Raw genomic sequence first — 19,235 nt, 5'->3', positions numbered from 1 at the left:
TGACCAGAAAGTTTACATGAGAATTAATTGATATGACAATAAACTAAAAATTAATGAGACCGACGCTCTGTTACTTTCAAAAGCGGTGGTAAAAACAGTAGATTAGATGTTGCACAGCATGTTCCGAAAACTCGCTTTATTTGGTGCTCAGACAACTTTGTATGCGTCGTTGGACGTACGCTCAATAAATCACGATGAATGGGGCCTTAGATTCTAAAATCGTGTACACGTCATTGGAAACAAAGCAAAAATCATTCAACAGTTATAGCAACCAATCATTAAATATATTTATTTTCAATACAATTTGCAGAAATTGACTTTGTCGTTAAAGTCCATACCAACTAGCGGTTTTTTTTATCTGTTGTATACTAGAACTTCTTTGAAGCTTCCTTTTCAGTCAGATAAACTCCGCGGCTATTAGTGTGCTGTGATTATGAGTTTGTTTTGTAAAAGAGGGTACCACTTTCATACAAGCCTTTTTAGTCGGATTTCTCCTGTGCTATTAGCAGCGGTGATTATTGTTGAGGGGGGAGACCAGATTTAGACCACTCAAATCCGTGGAACTGAATTATACCAAATGTGCTCAACACAATAAAATAAGTGTGTCATTGGAGCAGTGTACGTGCTATATTTTTAGTCGACTAAGCATTATTACCCTTACAGTCATCTTAGCTGGGAAATACTCAGTGCAGTGGATAAAATTGACACAATGACAAAAGCCGATTGAATTAAAACTATGCGTAAATGAGGCGAAACATAATCCACATGACGGATAATTCGTTGGCCCGCTCGATCAACACTAAAACATTACGAAATACCCTACATATCATGCCAAGTACCATTGAGTTGGAGAACGCAAGAGAGCAGGTGAGGAGGGGAGGCGACGCGTCGCGACGTTTCACAACTAAGTTGTGCACGCTCAACAATTAATTTTTATCAAAATACACCATTAATGACAAATTTCCATACCGATTATAAATACAATTTCTAATCCAATCCTACGAAATGATTATTACCTGTAAGCATACCTCCCTTGCCCCCACATTACCTTTTACAACATTTGTATACTAGAATCCTCCTCATCTAGCGGGGTGCCGCGCAAAGCGCGGCATCCCGCTAGTTACACATTAATTTAGAGACCCTGGAAAATATTCGGGCTCAACCTCGTACACATGGTTTACTTTATTTTCAACCATGTGATATTTCCAATGTCAACTTCGTACTGCATGCTCGACATACCCTGGGGACGAGGTAGACTCAGGCTATGACTGTATTAGTCGGAGTCCAAACGTAAAGTATGTGAACATCCACACATAAGAGACGTGGAATAAGACTTCAGCTATGGCCAATCAAATTCGTCAATACATACGGGAGATGGGCACAACGCTTTACTTGCCCAATGAGGATCGTTCTACAATGAGTTAGCGGGAATTGTCATTTTGTTCGCTGAGGAGTGGACTGAACTGCAGACGACGTGCACGTTCAAGGAGGAAGACGACTCGACACTGACACTGACAGTCAGACAGTGACACTCTCTCGACAAACATCCCGAACAACTTGCACAGCACATACTTCATTCTCTCATAATGAGTTACAAGTCAAAAGCAACAATATCCTCTGACGAGTCGGACTCTGACAAAGAATATCAGGTCAGTTTAACTTTAATCACGATGGAAAATAATTAAAAATCGCAGAGTAGGCCTTAAAAAATATAAATAATATCCTCCCCTTACCAGTTTTCACGCTATTAATATTATGCCTTTTTCTTTGAATTGGGAAAAAAATAATGATGCCTTATATCAACCGATGCCCTAATTACCTTCTTTTGTTAATATGAAGTATGCAAACATATATTAAAACTTGATGGACATTAAAATGTTCACACTACACACCGATTTTCGATGACTTCAACTGGCCCCATTTGTTTTGAGTTTTTCCTGTTTTCACGGCAAACAAGAAAGCATGGTTTCCCGGTAAAGCCATACATGGAAGAAACATGTGCAGTGACTACAAGTGTTCTTTGAGACTCTGTGTATGACTCTATAGCCAGCAGTTGTCTTCGTTTTATTCAAAATATCTTTTAATGAAATTTTAAAATTACCATGGTAATTTGCAAAAAATAACAAAAATTAATAATTTATAAAAAAGTGTGAATAATCATTGGCTTTCAAATATGATTTTTATTTATTTTTTCCCCCTTTTTTTCTCTTAAAATTTATAATAAAGCGTATAAATAAACAGTGATAATTGAATAAACAAGCTGATCGTTTAAATTTTAATATTAATAATAATATTGATCGCAGGGTTAAACAAAAAAATCTCCAAAAATATTAGAAAATGATATAAGGCACATGGCTTCTTTAAGCCTCTGTATTTTTTTCCAGAATGCTCAGCAAAATATTCAGTCACATGATTTGATCATCATGAATTGTGAATTGAAATAGTGTTTGATGAAACTTTTTCGGTGGGCAAATATTTGCCACGATTTTAGGGACACCTCGAAAACAGGACCTCCTACGATATAATAAACATGATAATATTAAAATTTTGGATGGAAACTGCCTACTGTGGAAAAGTTCAAGGGAGCCATCAATGCCAACTAAAGTCAAACGCATTAGGCTCCCCCGTGGGAGCCTTAGTTTCTAGAGAAGTAGGGGGCCTAATGTCGTGAATGTAGACCCAGAACAGTGAATGGTAGGCGCTACGTACTAGGTAGTACTACTACTGAGTATGGACGGTATAGGGTAGGTTTTTTTTAGGAGAGGTTTCCGTATGGCACCACCACTATGTCATTCGATATGAAATAATATAGTATCTGTTCTAATTTACCTCAATGAGATATCCCTTTTTGTAAAAATACGGAAAGTTATCCGGGTTTTATTAAGTTTAAGGGAATAAATGAAAAGGGTACAGGTAGCGACGAGTTCTTAAACGGCTGTTTAAAACCGGCAGGATCGTTTAGGTGTGATAAAGGATTAAGGTCTGAGCCGAAGGCGAGGGCCTTAACACGGCAAAGACCTGGCAAGGTTTTAATCAGCCATTTTAGAACGAGCCACTACTCGTTTATTCCCATTCATAAATGCCTTTTTGGTTAAAAAAAAAGGCGTAATAAAGAAAGAAACTCTGTAAAACTTATCCGTTTCCGACGTGCTTGAGCTCTGTACATTCATGTGTTGCATTGTTATGTCTGAGATGACAGTTTTCAGATCCGTTTAAGCGCGTATAGTCTTAGCCTTGCTCAAGGCAGTCGCATTATTCGCTCCGAAAAGATGCCGGCTGTAAACCCACCTGTATACCCTGTGCGTGGTGCGTGCGATCACACCGCATGACCCACCCGTATACCCACTGTCACATCGTACGACTACTGTGCACACAAGTCATCTGTACTCGTACCACTAACCGCATGCGGAGGCCGTCAGGCCGACAGCCTTGTCAGGTCTGTAACTTCCGGGTTTAATGTGTTGTATTGAAAAATTTCCACAAGTGGAAAAAATTGGGGGGGCTCTCGGATATGCTGGTGTGCAGCTCATGTATATCTTTCGTCAGACCTATCAGACAACACAGGATGTGAGGCAAATGAATTATTCATGTTGATGTCCAATCACGCACTTCCCTTATCACGACCTAAACATGTCTCGTCTTTCGCGGGCATTATGGTAATGAGCTGACCGTGAGAACTCTTCGCTTATTATAGTAATGAGGTCAGTGGCTTCAACACAGACCCTACAAGGCTGTCGTCCTGACGGCCGACGCATGCGGATAGCGTTTTAGACGAATACATCAAGCCCTTGACTCCGCAAAGAAAAACAAATTTCTAAACTAAATGAATTCTCACCGCCATTCAAAATGAACCCTTGGAAAAGTTTCCGTGAGGCGCCACCACTTTTTCATTCGATATGAAATATATAGTATCTAATTTACCTCAATGAGATGAGTTCTTTTTGTAAAAATGAGTGAAAAAGTGGTGGCGCCATACGGAAAGTTATCCAAATCCTTAAATCGTCATCGCCTTTTGAAAACATATTTGGCTGCTTCCATACAAACACATTTCAGAGCCATACACTATGAACAGTTGTTGCGGTCACCATGACCAAATACGAACACACATACACGTACCAGCACACAGGCTCTGAGGCTTGCATGTTGCTACATGTATATACCAAAATGGTACATGGTGCCCGCAACACTGGTCCACGATAACCACTGTTCACATGGAAGCCGCCATGTTTTTTCCAAAAGGTTATGGTGAATTGTCGATGAAGGATTCTGAATTATGAGAATTCAATGCTTCTGGCAATATTTGTTTGCAGAGTGAATTTGCTGAAACCATCATTAGCTCACCGAAATTAAGGCTTGATGCGTTCATTTGCGTTCTCAGTGAGAATGAACACATCAAGCCTTATTTTGGCCAGATTCGGGTTAAGAAAGAACTTAAAAAAATACCGCTAGGATGTAGGTGCACATGTGGCTGGGAAAAAGTTTTGAAAAGATCATGTACAACAGAATCATCAATAAAAAGATTCAGACAATAGCGGAACTGCCCCACAGTTCTAGGATGGGGGTGGGGGAAGTGTGACTGGTTAGCCCGCCTCTTGGTCTGTTGTTAGCCCCTTTAGGTTGGCAAAGGATGACTATCAATTAATTCACTCATTTATGTAGCTTACAAGCTTACTTTGTTCGAGCATTGGGGGCGCACCTTCGAGTAAATTGTCTTTTAAAAAACCTTTCCCCTGACATTATGTACACAACACGTACATGTATCTGCAATAGTAGAGGGATAAAAAACTAACTTCAAAGGTACACCCCCTAGAGGCAATGTAGTTGTGTGTGTATGGGGATCATTGTACTGCTGTACATGATGCGAATAAGTTTATGTGGTTTGCAATCCTTTAAGCTAAAGTAGTAGTCCCAGCCTATTTTCTATACCATCTGCCCGGGTAATAGTTTAAAATGCAGAACAGTTCTTTCCCATACTGAGAAGTCTCAGCGGTAGTAGAAAAAAGAAAGAGAGAATAAACTCTACCTGGCAAGTAGATACACACATGGTGTTACCGCAAACCTAATTATGTTGATACATGTACCTCACCATGCAATGCCTCAAATCCTGTGTGAATAAGTTTGTCATACACACTACATTCAACCATGTAAAGCTTTTAAATGAAAAACTGATGAATAATGACAAAATAATTTTCTTTTTTATTTCTGCAGCCAAAGAAGAAAATAAGGAAAGAAAAGAATGTTGAGTCAACAAAAGAAAAGACTGTTGAGTCAACAAAAGAAAAGACTGTTGAGTCAACAAAAGAAAAGTCTCCAAAAAAGAAGAAATCTGGAGATGGCCCAGAAGATCACATGTATCCAGTAAGTATGAATTTGTCAAAGGTAGAAGGAAATACAAATTCAAAATGCACCAGACTCAAGCTCTGGTGTTTCTGGTCAGCAGAGTGTGGTTTGAGTCCCGGTCATGACATTCGTGTCCTTTAAAGACACTGGACACTATTGGTAATTGTCAAAGACCAATTTTCCCTCTTGCTGTATCTCAACATGCAACAAATATCAAACCTGTGAAAATTTGAGCTCAATTGGTCGTCAAAGTTGCTAGATAATAATGAAAGAAAAAACACCCTTGTCACACTGAGTTGTGTGCTTTCTGATGCTTGATTTCGAGACCACTGCAGTGGACACTATTGGTAATTACTCAAAATAAATTATTAGCACAAAACCTTACTTGGTAACAAGTAATGGGGAGAGGTTGGTATTATAAAACATTGTGAGAAACGGCTCCCTCTGAAGTGCCAGAGTAGTTTTCGAGAAGGAATTAATTTTCCATGAATTTGATTTCGAGACCTCAGATTTAGAACTTGAGGTCTCGAAATCAACCATCTAAACGCACACAACTTCGTTATTATCATTATTATCTCGCAAGTTCGATGACCGATTGAGCTCAAATTTTCACAGGTTTGTTATTGTATGCATATGTTGAGATACACCAACTGTGCAGGCTAGTCTTTGACAATTACCAATAGTGTCCACTGCCTTTAAAAGCAAGTATGTAGCCATTATTGCTTTGTACTTCGGATGGGGCGTGAAGCTGTTGGTCCATTGGATTGAGTGATGAATGAACCAAGACTCAAGCTCTGGTATTTCTGGTCAGCATAGTGTGGTTTGAGACCTGTTTATGACATGTATCCTGAAGCAAGACACTTAGCGATAATCGCTTAGTCCTTGGGATGGAGCGTAAAGTCTTTTGTCCAATTGATTGTGGAATGAACGTTTAAGAACCGAGTACACTTACCATTAAGAGAAGGGGTTCGCCTCGGTTTTCCTGGCAGCAGCTGCCGAGTTTGCCGCAGCACACCTTGTAAACCTCTAGGAAGGTGTTTAAACATTAATCGGTCTCATTAATAACAAAAAAAATCAGTCCCTGTCGTTAAAAGTGTCACTCTTTTTTGGTGGAGATACCTGCGATATGCATGATATAAGAATACATTGTACACTATTATTGTAATTATATACATAATATTATATATTAATATTTTATTTCAGTACACAAGCATGAACTACATCACTTTTACTATGTATCTTTCCATTAATTCTCAAAATGCTTTATACTATCGAAAGCTGCATACTTCTAAACAAGTTAGTTATTTTATGCCATTAAATTTATGAGTGTTACCAAATGTTTACCTTCCCTTTAATTTTTGTCATAGTTTGTGATTGGTATGAACATGATGAATCGAGCAGACTTTGTATTCTTGCGAATTCTGAAATGAATGTTTGTGAACAGTAATTTTGAGAGTTTCTTCTTCAAGCTTCTTCAATGGTTTGATTTTAACTGTTTCGTTTGCAACTTTGATGTTAGAATAATTCTGACAAAAATGTCAGCTCTCAGTATTTTCAATTCATAAAGATTGTCTAAACTCAAAGTTCACGTAAAAATAAGAATGACAAGTTTATCTTGGCTGTTTTTCAATTACAGCTTGCAAGACAGCGCTTTGTTAATGTGAGAGAGTTTCGTGGCAAGGTGTTAATTGACATCAGGGAATACTACACAGATAACTCTGGAGAACTTAAACCAGGCAAAAAAGGTAAGTCACATAATAATATCAGACACAGGCTGATCTGGGCCCAATTTTATGGCTCTGCTTACCGCCAATTTCTGCGCTTACGATCGCTATTCCCCGCTTACGCGCAAGTGCTGAATTTCTGCGCTAGCCTTGAAAGCGTTGAATGCCTAGTAACGGTTTGTTTTTCAATTTGCTCACAACAGTTTTCATCATACATTAGACGAGTGTGCACACATGTATGTACAACTGGTAAAATAAACTGTTCCTGATTGTTTTCACTGTGTGACCACTTTTGGTCAGGCTTGGAATGAAGCGGAGGTAGTGGAGGTCATGGCCTTCGATGCCCTGCCTTGGTGCCCCTTAACATTTACCAAAGGCTCTGCCTATTTCAAAATGAAAATGGTATTGCCTTTTCAAAGACGCAATTCCAAAATTTTATTACTGGTGGGGTGAATAAAGTAGACTACTAGACAATAGGATTGGAATGAATCTTCCAATAAATGTTGTGTGATCCTTTTGCTGATTGAAAGAGGGGAGATGTCACGTATTATCAACATAGTCAATTTCAAGGAGCACTTTCACACATGATCATTTCACACGCTCAATCTGAACTGAAACTGTAATTACATGTAGTTTATGCCAACTCATGCTGCTGGTTACTGAAAATTTGAGGTCTAAGAACAATACATTATGCATATATCCAAGACAAATTACTGTTGCAATTGCTAAAATATTGGCTAGCAGGTTACTCAGCTTCTGATAGGCATCCTTTGACAAAATATGACACTGTCAACATTAGAGCCAAATGACTATGTTGGTACGCGTAGATAGCAAACACATTGAACCTGAAGGTTCAAGTCAAACCATGCATAAAATGTTCAAGTCCGGCTCTTGTCAATTTGTTCAACCCAAAATTAGTTTCCCTTTTGGTTTATTTACTTGTGAATTGTTGTAATTATTTCCTATTCAGCTCTCATCTATTGTTCAAGTAAAATGATTCTACTTCAACAACCGATTAGAATTTATATTTGTTTACTACTTGTGTACTTCTCTTTGCTCTGGCGCCCTCTATTGTTGTTCCAATGAAGGGATCATTGTCATGATGTATTATTGTAAGTAGAGGGCGGACTCTGGACTCACCATGCACTGCAGGGCACAGGCTCTCACAGTCCAAAGGTCTGCAAGGAGAATTGTGTGGCAATTGTTCATGGGCAACATTGAATGAATAATATTCCGGTGTTCAAGCTAAATTTATGATACACTTTGTTGTCTGCCAAGTCATTTTTTAGTGATTTTTATTTTTTATAGTTAGTAGATTGACCTAAATAATAAACAGTTTCTTTAGAATATTATGATTTATTTAATGAGAGAAAAGTTTTTGACAACATTCATCTATTAACGATAATCAAACACCAACACAGCAACAATAAATATTCAATTAATCAATATCTTCATAAAATGTGTGTAGGCCTATACAATAAAAGAAACTTGTGGACCCACATATCACTTAACAAAACTGTCAGATTGAAGAGAGAAGCTGTAATGATTAAATCATTTACAAACATTAGAATACCCATAAATAAATACACATGTAAATTAACATAATAATCTAAACAAATAACAAGCTATGCACACTAACTTAATGTTGAACTGTAATCAGTTTTTTCCCCTGTATTTTCATATTTCTTCAAGTTCATGTAATTCGTTTTTATTTATTTTTTACTTGAACAATCATATGTTGTTGTAATAAATGTACATACATGTACATCATGTAGCTACACATTCTCTGTACTATAAATATACATGTAACTGTCACAATTTCTATGTTGAAACATTTCCCAGACAGATCTGACAGAGTTGTAATTAGTGCCAGTTAGCGATGACCATGTTCAGTATGCAAAACTAGTGCACATAGTTGCATTTTCAATTAATTTGTGAATGTGCAAGATGTTAAACCCATCCACCTCGCAACAATACCTTCTCCTGTTCAGCTTGTCACGCTCATCCTTGTTTCTCTCATCATAAAGAACTGTCCACACAAAATGATGATGAGTTGACTGTCAAGGTCATCTTCATCTAATGACTAAAACAATCTTGGAATTCTTGTCAAATACTTCATGCAAAGCTTGAAAACCAGATACTGTCGTGGTTTCCATCATCTCAAGTTGCTTATTCCATACCACTGCGTGGTCAAGAGTTCTAGTTCACCAGACCAACACTCTGGTGTTGTCAGCAGTGTTGGTTCAAAACCTGGCCATGACCTGGTTGTGCCGTTGAGCAAGGCTGACTCACTCGTTGCTTTGTATAACATTCGGAAGGTAGTGCATTCTGCTGTATGTAGCCAGGCTTCTATGTTGCCCATGCTTACATCCATACAGACTGCTTGAGTACCAGGGAAAAGGTGGCACTGTGCCCCTGGTGGCAGTTGATTTGGGTTGAGCCAAAAACTGTGAAGTGTAAACCTCATTTTGAGCTGGCCATCTGTGCCCATGTGATGTAAGGCCATCTCTCACCTTAAAAAGTGTACCAGCAAAAAACCCTGCTAAATGGTCTCATACGAAGCAAACAACAGTAAATGAGAAAGGCACACTTGACATCATCTTTCCAAAATTCATGTTTATAGGTTGTTATACTGTTTCGCGGAGTTCCTCCATTTTCGTTGTTGTATCTCACTGTCTTTAAAACATGAAACCATACTGAAAATGCACTCTCTTACGACTTTAAGGTCTGAATTGACCCATATGGAATTGACTTGGCTTTGACATAAACGTGTCAAATTTACATGGAAATGGGTCAACCTGATGCAGAATCCAACTTAAAGTCCCAATTCTTTCCACTTTCTTAATAAGCCTGGCCCAGCCATTTGTTACTGCAATCTTGCCCCTGAACAAAATGGCAACTGCTGCCCAATCTGGCCTTGGCAAACAGTAACGTCTGTCCTCTAGTTTGCACATGTTAAACTATAGCCTGTTTGAATGCACTACAGCACCCTCTATGTTTGATTTTGTTTTGTTCAATATTTTTTATTTTACCATGCTTTAGAAGAATAAATTGTTTTAGTCTTCCATGTTTTTTGTCGTTTTTTCTCAATTTTTGTTAAATTTGTTGTCTTGTTTCTTTTTGTTTATTTCATTTTGTTTATAGGCATCAGCCTAACCGTAGAACAATGGGAAAAGCTTAAAGATGCCATGGAGGATGTCAACGACAGTGTTCGAGAACTCAGCTAGTAGCTTAGATTGCCAAAATCATGTTAAGTGGTATAATGGATAGTTTATATCTAAATCCTATATCACTAGTCTTTTTCACGCTAGTGCACAACAAAGAAGACTTCAAGGAAATCCTTGCACATGTAAAACCCAGAGTACAAAGTCCATTCTTCCTTGCACATTTACTGCAGTTTTCCTGGAGCAATAGGGACTATGTGTAATGTACCCGGATTTACCTTACTCAACCTTGCTCCCAAAGCACCATGTGTAATGTACCCGGATTTACCTTACTCAACCTTGCTCCCAAAGCAGGGGTAGATGTTTCCAAGGAGATACTATGGCAGCTTGTAATCCAAGTGTTAAAAAGACATCAAAATTACCCCCGAATAATCCAGGATTTGTTTCTAGTGTGAAAAATGCTTTTAATGGATTGCCTGCTATGGGAACATCATGGCCTTGTAAGAAACCCAGGCAATTTCTAGCTTGAAGAGAAGGTTGTACATGTACATGTACATGCATGTACATGTACATGTGAACAATGTATTTTATATACCAAGAGATAGACTTTTTTACTTGAATCTTTGTGTAGCATACAAGTGGGGAAATTTGAATGTTAAATTTGATTTCTTCATTTAAAGCTGCTTTCTTGGACTTACACAACTCATCAAGCCAGATGGGTTTTTTGTATACACTGGCTTTGATCATGGAAAAGTATGGGAACATTATTTTAAGCATTACCATGTTAATTATTTCAGTTTCTATTGGTGATGAATTTCTCAAAAGCATTCGGGTAGGATTCAAAGTTTGCTACAGCTATATGAACTATAAGAAATTGAGTAGGCTTACTGGTGGTCATATAACAAAGTGAATCAAAATGTTGGTTCAGTACTGGTCTTTATTGGCGACGTTAATTTAATCAATGTAGTTGCCGATAACACAAATACTGTCTGCAACACAAATTACTGGAGAAGAGATGTGAGTATCACACAAACATCTGGATCAAAACTGTTTCGATCCAGGTGTGTAGACTTGCCCAAGTCCTTCCGAATCAGGCTCTAAAACAGTCGTTGTAGCGCCCTCTACACATACACAGGGTCTCCAATCAAGACTAGGATAGTAAAGGACTTAAGGAAAATGTTGAGCCGTTTCTGATGCTAATTAGCTGAAATCTAATTAATTCTGAAATGTTGTATGATGCATGCATTCCATAAAGGCTTAATGATACTTATCTTAATTTGATATCAGCCAGTGCCATGCTGGGAAACTGCAACTGCACTGCATTGCTGTCTTTAACCAAAAACTAAATTATAAATGGATGTCTCAAGTTTGTTAATTCTGACCTCAAAACAAATCTTTGGACTTTATCATTAAACAGTGGCCCTTATTTTGCGTCATCACCATGTGTAAAACTCCTCATTATACATATACAACATGTAAATGTTACAGATAAGTCCAATCTCAGTTAAAGTTAACACCCTGACAATTAGCTTAATTTTATTGACTTTATAGTTGTTGGTATGATCGGGTAATCCCCAAGTTTCAATTAACACTAAATAAATTCTGTTTCCATTTTATTATAAAAATAAAAAAATATTGAGAACAAAGTTTGTTTTGTCCGTGATTTTGTGTTTTTAGACAAAAATGGCTTATTCTGATTGCCTCAATCGAAACCAATCAGAGCAGGCGGTTCCAAAACCGAATTTGCTACGATCATGTAGACATCAGCTTGAAGAAACATCTCACGGGTCCCCCCCCCCCCCTAACACCAGAGAGATGTCATGGCTCTCGCTTCTAGACCCCCTACTGTAGCTCCCAAGTGTATCCTTCCTCCTTCCCTAGCACCTGCAAAGAGTGGAACTCCTTACAGAAGAATCATGGAGGGTTCACAACACTCAATGCATTCAAGACGGCATTGAGGAGGGAAGGAACCACCTAGCTCGCAGGCTCTCTGCTTATTAAACTGCACATTATTTTGTTTGCCCGCGCTAGCTCAAACTTGGACAGCGCGCGCACAAACCTCACAGTGCGTATATTCATATCATGGTCTGCTGCACTACTTGGCAGAAGAAGAAAGCGGCAATGGCAAATGAGCCCTGGTGGATTAACATTACTACATGTAGTTAGCATAACCAGTGAATCAGAATATTAATTTGCGCTTGTACTTTTTTTCACGAATCCTGAATCCCGGACGCTACAGTGAAATGCAGTTCACAGGCATAAACTGTTTTTGCGTGCAACTTACGTTTTTATATTAGTGACAGATACGTTCAATTTATTTAAAAACTCTTCAAAACAATTGTAAGAATGGATAGTTTTGCACGATTTTTGGTAAAAAAAAATGTTCAATAGCTACTTGACAGAATAGTTCGGTTAAACGGGAATTATATTTAAGCTGGTCGCATCAAATAGGTTTTTATCATTGACAATTGACATGTAATTTTGATATCTTATGCAACTCTCTTTTTTTCATAATTATTGGTCAACAAATCAGGGCCGCGGCTTCAAGGTTTTGAAAACTAGAAACAATTCTGCCGTTGACGGCGTGCTCAAAGTGATCGTCTTTGACATCTTGTGTTGGATGTTGCTTCGTTATTCCTCCATGCTGCAACAAAGCGGCTATAATATATACAACACAGAGCTCCCGTGACATGACATAAAGACGAGTGACGGGCTTTTGGAGAATCTTTCTGAAAACCACCAGGAGGAGAAAATTATTGTTTTGTACACTAGAAACTATTCAGTCTTATGTGAATCGATTTTCTTAATATCGAATCTATAACATTAATTTCAGCAAAGGTCACTGTTTACATTTTCATTCAAGTAAATGTCTATAATTAAAGGCATTTGACACCTTTGGTCACTGTCAAAAACCAGTTTCTCACTTGGGGAATCCCAACGTATGCATAAAATAAATAAAAACTTGTGAACATTTTCACTCAATTTATCGTCAAAGTTGCGATAGAATAATGGAAGAAAAATACCATTGTCGCACAGGTAGTTTGAGACCTCAGCTGAGGTTTCTTATTAAATTCAAATATTTTAGTGAGAATTTTTACTTTACAGAGTTAGCCGTTTTTTAGCTGTTTTATACTGTCAACAGATCTCCATTGATTGCTAATAAGTAAATTTATATACTATCAGTTATTCTGAGTATGAATTACCACTGGTGCACCGTGCCGTGTAGTGTGCCACAGTCCCATACATGGCCCATCTCTCATCTTCTTGATACGAGTGATAACGTAATAATGCAGCAATGATTTATTCTCCAAGATTTATGGAATTACAGTGTTATTGGAACTGTCCCTCTGAAGTACGATACCCAAAACAAGACCTCCGGCAGGTTTAGCGAAGAAGTCGAGATGATGTTAGGAGGCTTTATCCATTTAACTTGAAGGAGCGACATCTTCAAGACACTTCATCGTGAGATGGTGCCGTACTCTTCTTGCCCAACACTTGACGCAAAAACAACTCACTCACATGTCTGTCAAAACATCAATGTTGAGGTCCACAATTATGTCTTATCCCTCTCCATCCCATCAATACTGTTCTCCACCCTTAAGTGGATCCAATGATTATGACAAGTTGTTTTTGATGCAGTTTGTTTGTCCTTTAGTGATAGGTGCCCTCAACTTATCCACTTATTACCCATTGTGCCTAATGCAGGTGTGTTTTATGTGATATTTGGAACAAACAAACAAACAAACAAACAAACAAACAAACAAAATAAAGCTTTAAAATTGACCTTGAAAATCATTTGTTGCTTGTCGGGTGTTTTTTTAAAGATATTTTTTTATACAGGTGTTTGTAGAATAACTGTCTCCTGATTATCCACTGTGCCAGACCTACTTTAGTGTAGATTATTTGTATACGAAACTACACTGAACTGTAGGTTGCGAACCTTTACAGTAAAATATACAAATTAAAGTGATAGTTCAACTTAAAATTTACTGTCTTTCCAAAAATAACATGATGTGAAAAGCTCTTCTTTACTTACATTATTTTACACATTAGTTTAAAGGGTCTATGTAACTTTTGTAGGACAAAATACACAATGTCCACAGATTTACACTAAACTTACACAGTTTGAAGATAATGATAGTAGAAAGCTTCCCTGAAAATACCACATGCTGAGGTGCTGTAGTTTTGGGGAAATGAGTAAAACAATGTCAAGAAAATAATTTTCGTCTCATGAGACGAAAATTATTTAAATCATTTACAAACGGATTTTCATGACATTGTTTTACTCATTTCTCAAAAACTACAGCACCTCAGTAAGTAAGATTTGAAGGGAAGCTTTCCACTATCATTATCTTCAAACCCTGTAAGTTTAATGTAGATCTATGGATATTTTGAAAAAGTACCCGAATCCTTTAAACAAAACCTTGTTTTTGGTGGTGTTGCAAGCACTATATGCATTTAAATTTTGCAAAATAGTTATAAATGTGACCAAACGTCGTTTTACAAAAGTACAAAGATTGGGGTAAATAGTTTAAGTCAGAGAAGAGAATATACTCGAAAGTGTAGATTCGTTCCTTCAAACTCGCCTTCGGCTCGTTATACATTCTATCCGTACACGAATCTACACTCCTGGGGTGGATTTCACAAAGGTAGTCCTAACTTAGGACTAGTCCTAGGCAATGCTAAGAGATAGGACCAGTCCTAAGTTAGGACCAGTAACTCATCCTAACTTAGGACTCATCCTAACTTAGGACTGGTCCTATCTCTTAGCATTGCCTAGGACTAGTCCTAAGTTGGAACTACCTTTGTGAAATCCACCTCTGGTCCATTATCCTTAAGACATGACCACTACACCAGTACCGATCAAGGAAAACATAGAATGTAATTTTATAAACTACATCGTCACAAACAAATTGACTACAATTCTAGGTAACTCGGCTGTATATTGTACGATTAAACAAACCTATGTCTTTGCATTTACAACCATTTTTTACAACACGTTTGTGCATTAACTTAATAAACGTTATGTCTGCAGGACTAGCCTGGTTGTCCCGTGTATATAAAAGTGTTTGATTGCGTTCATTCAAAGAAAGTATAGTTAACGACTTTGTTTTACACACTAAAATCCCCCATTTCTTTCCTAGGTTTAAGTATGGTTAATTTAGTAACGATTTATTTTATATAAAGTGTCTGACTTTCTCCGTCTGTGCCTAATGGTGTGCCGAAGGTTTAAGGATATCTGAAGGAGACGAATGCTTATTAGGTTTTAAGAACCCATCGTTGACATCAATAGTAAATGTCCGGCACTGTGGCTGTTTACTGATGCATGACACCATCGTTAAAAAGAAGATGAGTTGTATGAATTAATAACGCCCTATTTGTTTCATCATTGAACACTAAATGGTCGTCAGACAGACACAATGTAAGTCACTCTGTAGACAGCCAGGGTTTATAACCTACAAATTCGTCGCCTGGAAATATTCTTGCTCAGTAGACTCTTCCCAAAGATTATTTGCAGTTGCTAAGAAATTAATGTTCCGGGCTGGATCACATCCCTTGAAGAATACTTTGTATACTGGCTTTAGTTATGTTATTAGAAAATAACAACTACTCGGCTCAGGGATATATGATCAATCGTGCAGTTTGTATATATATATATATATATATTTCAATTGGTTTTGCATATTTTGGAACTAAAAATAGTAAAATGTAGTTTATTGATCAAGATAACAATTGTTCGGCAAACAAGAAACAAGACCTATTTAAGTCGAACATTGATTTGTGGACTTAGATTCATGTTTTAATTTTGTATTTGTACTTGTTTTTTTATATTTTTTTTTACTGAAATCCCTTTTGATCATTTCGGAAATGAAATACCACTTATACAACCTTATAGCACCGAACCGAAGAAACAGTAATTTGTTAAATAAAACCTTTCTTCGTGACGAGTAATGGGGAGAGGTTATTAATGGTATAAAACATTGTGATAAACGGCTCCCTCTGAAGTGCCATAGTTTTCGAGAAAGAAGTAATTTTCCACGAATTTGATTTCGAGACCTCAGATTTAGAACTTGGGGTCTCGAAATCAACCATCTAAACGCACACAACTTCGTGTGACAAGGGTGTTTTTTTCTGTCATATTATCTCGCAAGTTCGATGACCGATTGAGCTCAAATTTTCACAGGTTTGTTTTTTATGCACATGTTGAGATACACCAACTGTGTAGGCTAGTCTTTGACAATTACCAATAGTGTCCACTGCCTTTAAGTCTGTTTGACGTCACAAAGATTACAAATGTTTCTTGTGTATTTTTATAGGTTGATTGAAGCTTGTTTCGATGTTTTATGAACAGTTTGTTGTTTTACCCAGTATCCAGCAGACCTGTGTATATTCCGACCCCTTCATCTTCCCAAAGGGAGTACCGCTGTGTCTTGATCTCCACCCGAGGATGATCGACTGTTTCAAGTTGCTGAATATTTTCAAAAAAACATTACTCATTAAACACCGTGTTTTCCTTGTCTCTATAGGCCTACCAAAACGTGCATAAACCATTATACTTGCTTTCACTGTATCTGTAGTTGTGCGGCTGAACATGTATCTTCGACTCAAACTAAATAATGAATTGGTTTCAGCTCTCGGGCTTACACCGTTCTCCCAGAGATCAGAGAGATCTGCCGACTCTCAAGGGGATCCTGTCTTATCGCTTACCAAGTTAGGGCAAAGTTTTTGACACACAGTCACTTTAATGGAGGTCGTTTTTGTGGTGTTTGCAGTTAGAGCGTTGCCTTTCAACGAATTTCATCCCGGAAGCGTTGTATGTAAATAGGATGATAAATCAAAATGTTTTTGCAAAATCATCAGAAGTTACGATGCTATAGTATTTCGAAGAAAGTTGAAAAAGGCCGATTGTAAATCAAATGGGTTGCACTGGGGTGTCCATTTTGTGTAGTTCTGCTTATGTGTGTTGAGTCTGTATGTTTTGAATACGATTTCGTTGATGCAAGCCCCCCCCCCCCCAACCCGAACAAGGCTAAAAGCCACTCTTTGATAAGGGGCTGCAAGAAGAATAACTCGTGGTAGCTGAAGTATGAATTGATATTCATCTTAAAGGCACTAGACACTGTTATAGTAATATTACTATTGATAGTGTAACACATTGTGAGAAACGGCTCCCTCTGAATTTTTTAGAAACGGGTATTTTCTCAATCAATTATATTACAAGACTTCAGGGCTGAAGCCCGTTTCAGGCTACTGTTGTGCAACAAATGCGTTTTTCGTTCATTGTTCTCGTGCAATTTCGATGACTATAATTGAGTCCAAATTCTCTCATTTTGTTACTTTGTGCATATTTATGTTGAGAACACCAAGTGAGAATGCTGATCTTTAAAATTCAGGTCGTGGATCACTGAAGAAAAACTTTGTTTCTACATCTCGGCAAAGCGTCAAGCGACTAGGGTTTATGTGCGAGAACAATCAGAAATCAAAGCAGAAATCTATCAAATTGTTAGACTCATAATATTAATAGCTCTTTCTGTGGAAATGACCTCACTTGGGAACACATTAAAACGTTTATAACGCCCACCCCAAACAAACTACAAATTATAATCACCATATATTTCCAAGGTATTTTCATGCACGCCCCCACCCTATTATAAAACCTCGATACATAATGCAACTCACGCCATAGGCACTCGATTTGATGAGAGCATCACTGAATTCTATGCGTCAAAAGGACCCAATAAGCTGTATATATGGACAGGATATCACTTAATGACAAAACCTGCTTGACTATAATAAGTGAACATTAAAAGATAAGTCCCAAACCCTAGTACTGACCTAAACGAGAAACCAATTTATTAGTAAAAGTCGTGAACACTTTCTTCTCTTAATGTCCTTTTCCAAAAGTCAAATTTGTTCTGGTTTCCGTTTACAGGTGTGTTGCGTTGCGGTTTGGGTGGGGTATTTCTTGTTAAGCGCTAAGTGTTGTGCACTATTACAGAGAGGTAATAATATAAGGGCCAATGTGTTTAAGTTTTTCTTTTGTGTAGATTTGACTTTCCATTAACCGTGCAGAGAAATCGTGCCAGCACTTTGGCTTTTATCTCAAAGTCAATTAATGCTTGACTAGCGGGAGGATGAACGTCAAAGAGAATGACACCCATCTCGGCACAAGCATTTGGTTGTTACTCAAAACGAGTGCCTGTTCGTTCAAAAGAGTTGGCATTACTATTTAGTTTCTCTCAAAGTCAAATAAGAATATTTACGATATGAACCAGATACTATAATAGAAAGAAATTTGTGCATTTCATCAATTACCTTTTCATCGGTGGAACTTGCTGATATGTATTTTTCGTTTTTCGTTTGTGCATCTCTCATGTCAAGTGATTTAAAGGTTTGACTTACTCTAGAACAAAAATACAAGCTCGCCACAATCAGCTAAAATCTACTATTGTTATAAGAGACTACAAGAAGAGCACAATTTAAAATATAAAATAACTCAGGGGAGCTGATGGTATAGGAATTTAAACTACTCTTAAAGGCAATGGACACTATTGGTAATTACTCAAAATAATTATTGGTAAGCATAAAACCTTACTTGGTAACGAGTAATAGGGAGCTGTTGATAGTATAAAACACTGTGAGAAACACAGATGCGGTACCCCCACGTGGCCTTAAGCTGTTCTACATCACAGCATGGGTTATACTATAGAGAAGAAGCAGAAAGTCTGGTTTCACACATTCTGATAGGAGGAACCAGGTCAGAAACACTGGTTGCACATTTACCATGAACACGTAGAAAAGACACAGACTGGCTACACAGACCTACAGTGAGAAAGAGGTTGCAACTTTGATCCAACTATACGAGGCAGCGGTGTACTTTGTGCTCAGCCCCCGATCAGTGTCGTGTGACAGTAACTTACGTCATCGGGGATAAACACGCACTATGACCAGGTTAATCGTAGTTTAGCTCTGCTGGATATCAACTGTTGTGTGTACTTTATTATTG

General features: G+C 37.8%; 1 protein-coding gene across 1 annotated transcript; it reads left to right on the top strand.

Annotated features, from left to right (window-relative positions):
- The first annotated feature begins 1,447 nt into the window (after positions 1 to 1,447).
- Positions 1,448 to 11,865, top strand: LOC139941571 (activated RNA polymerase II transcriptional coactivator p15-like). Its single transcript, XM_071938134.1, has 4 exons — positions 1,448 to 1,649; positions 5,209 to 5,358; positions 6,977 to 7,085; positions 10,209 to 11,865. Exons 1-4 carry the CDS (start codon positions 1,587 to 1,589, stop codon positions 10,289 to 10,291), a joined length of 405 nt encoding a protein of 134 aa, XP_071794235.1. The 5' UTR covers positions 1,448 to 1,586; the 3' UTR covers positions 10,292 to 11,865.
- Positions 11,866 to 19,235: the final 7,370 nt, after the last annotated feature.

This window comes from Asterias amurensis, chromosome 9 (assembly GCF_032118995.1).
Source record: "Asterias amurensis chromosome 9, ASM3211899v1".
Classification (NCBI taxonomy): domain Eukaryota; kingdom Metazoa; phylum Echinodermata; class Asteroidea; order Forcipulatida; family Asteriidae; genus Asterias; species Asterias amurensis.
The sequence above is the reverse complement of the archived record's forward strand: the minus strand, read 5'-3'. Positions and strand labels throughout refer to the sequence as shown.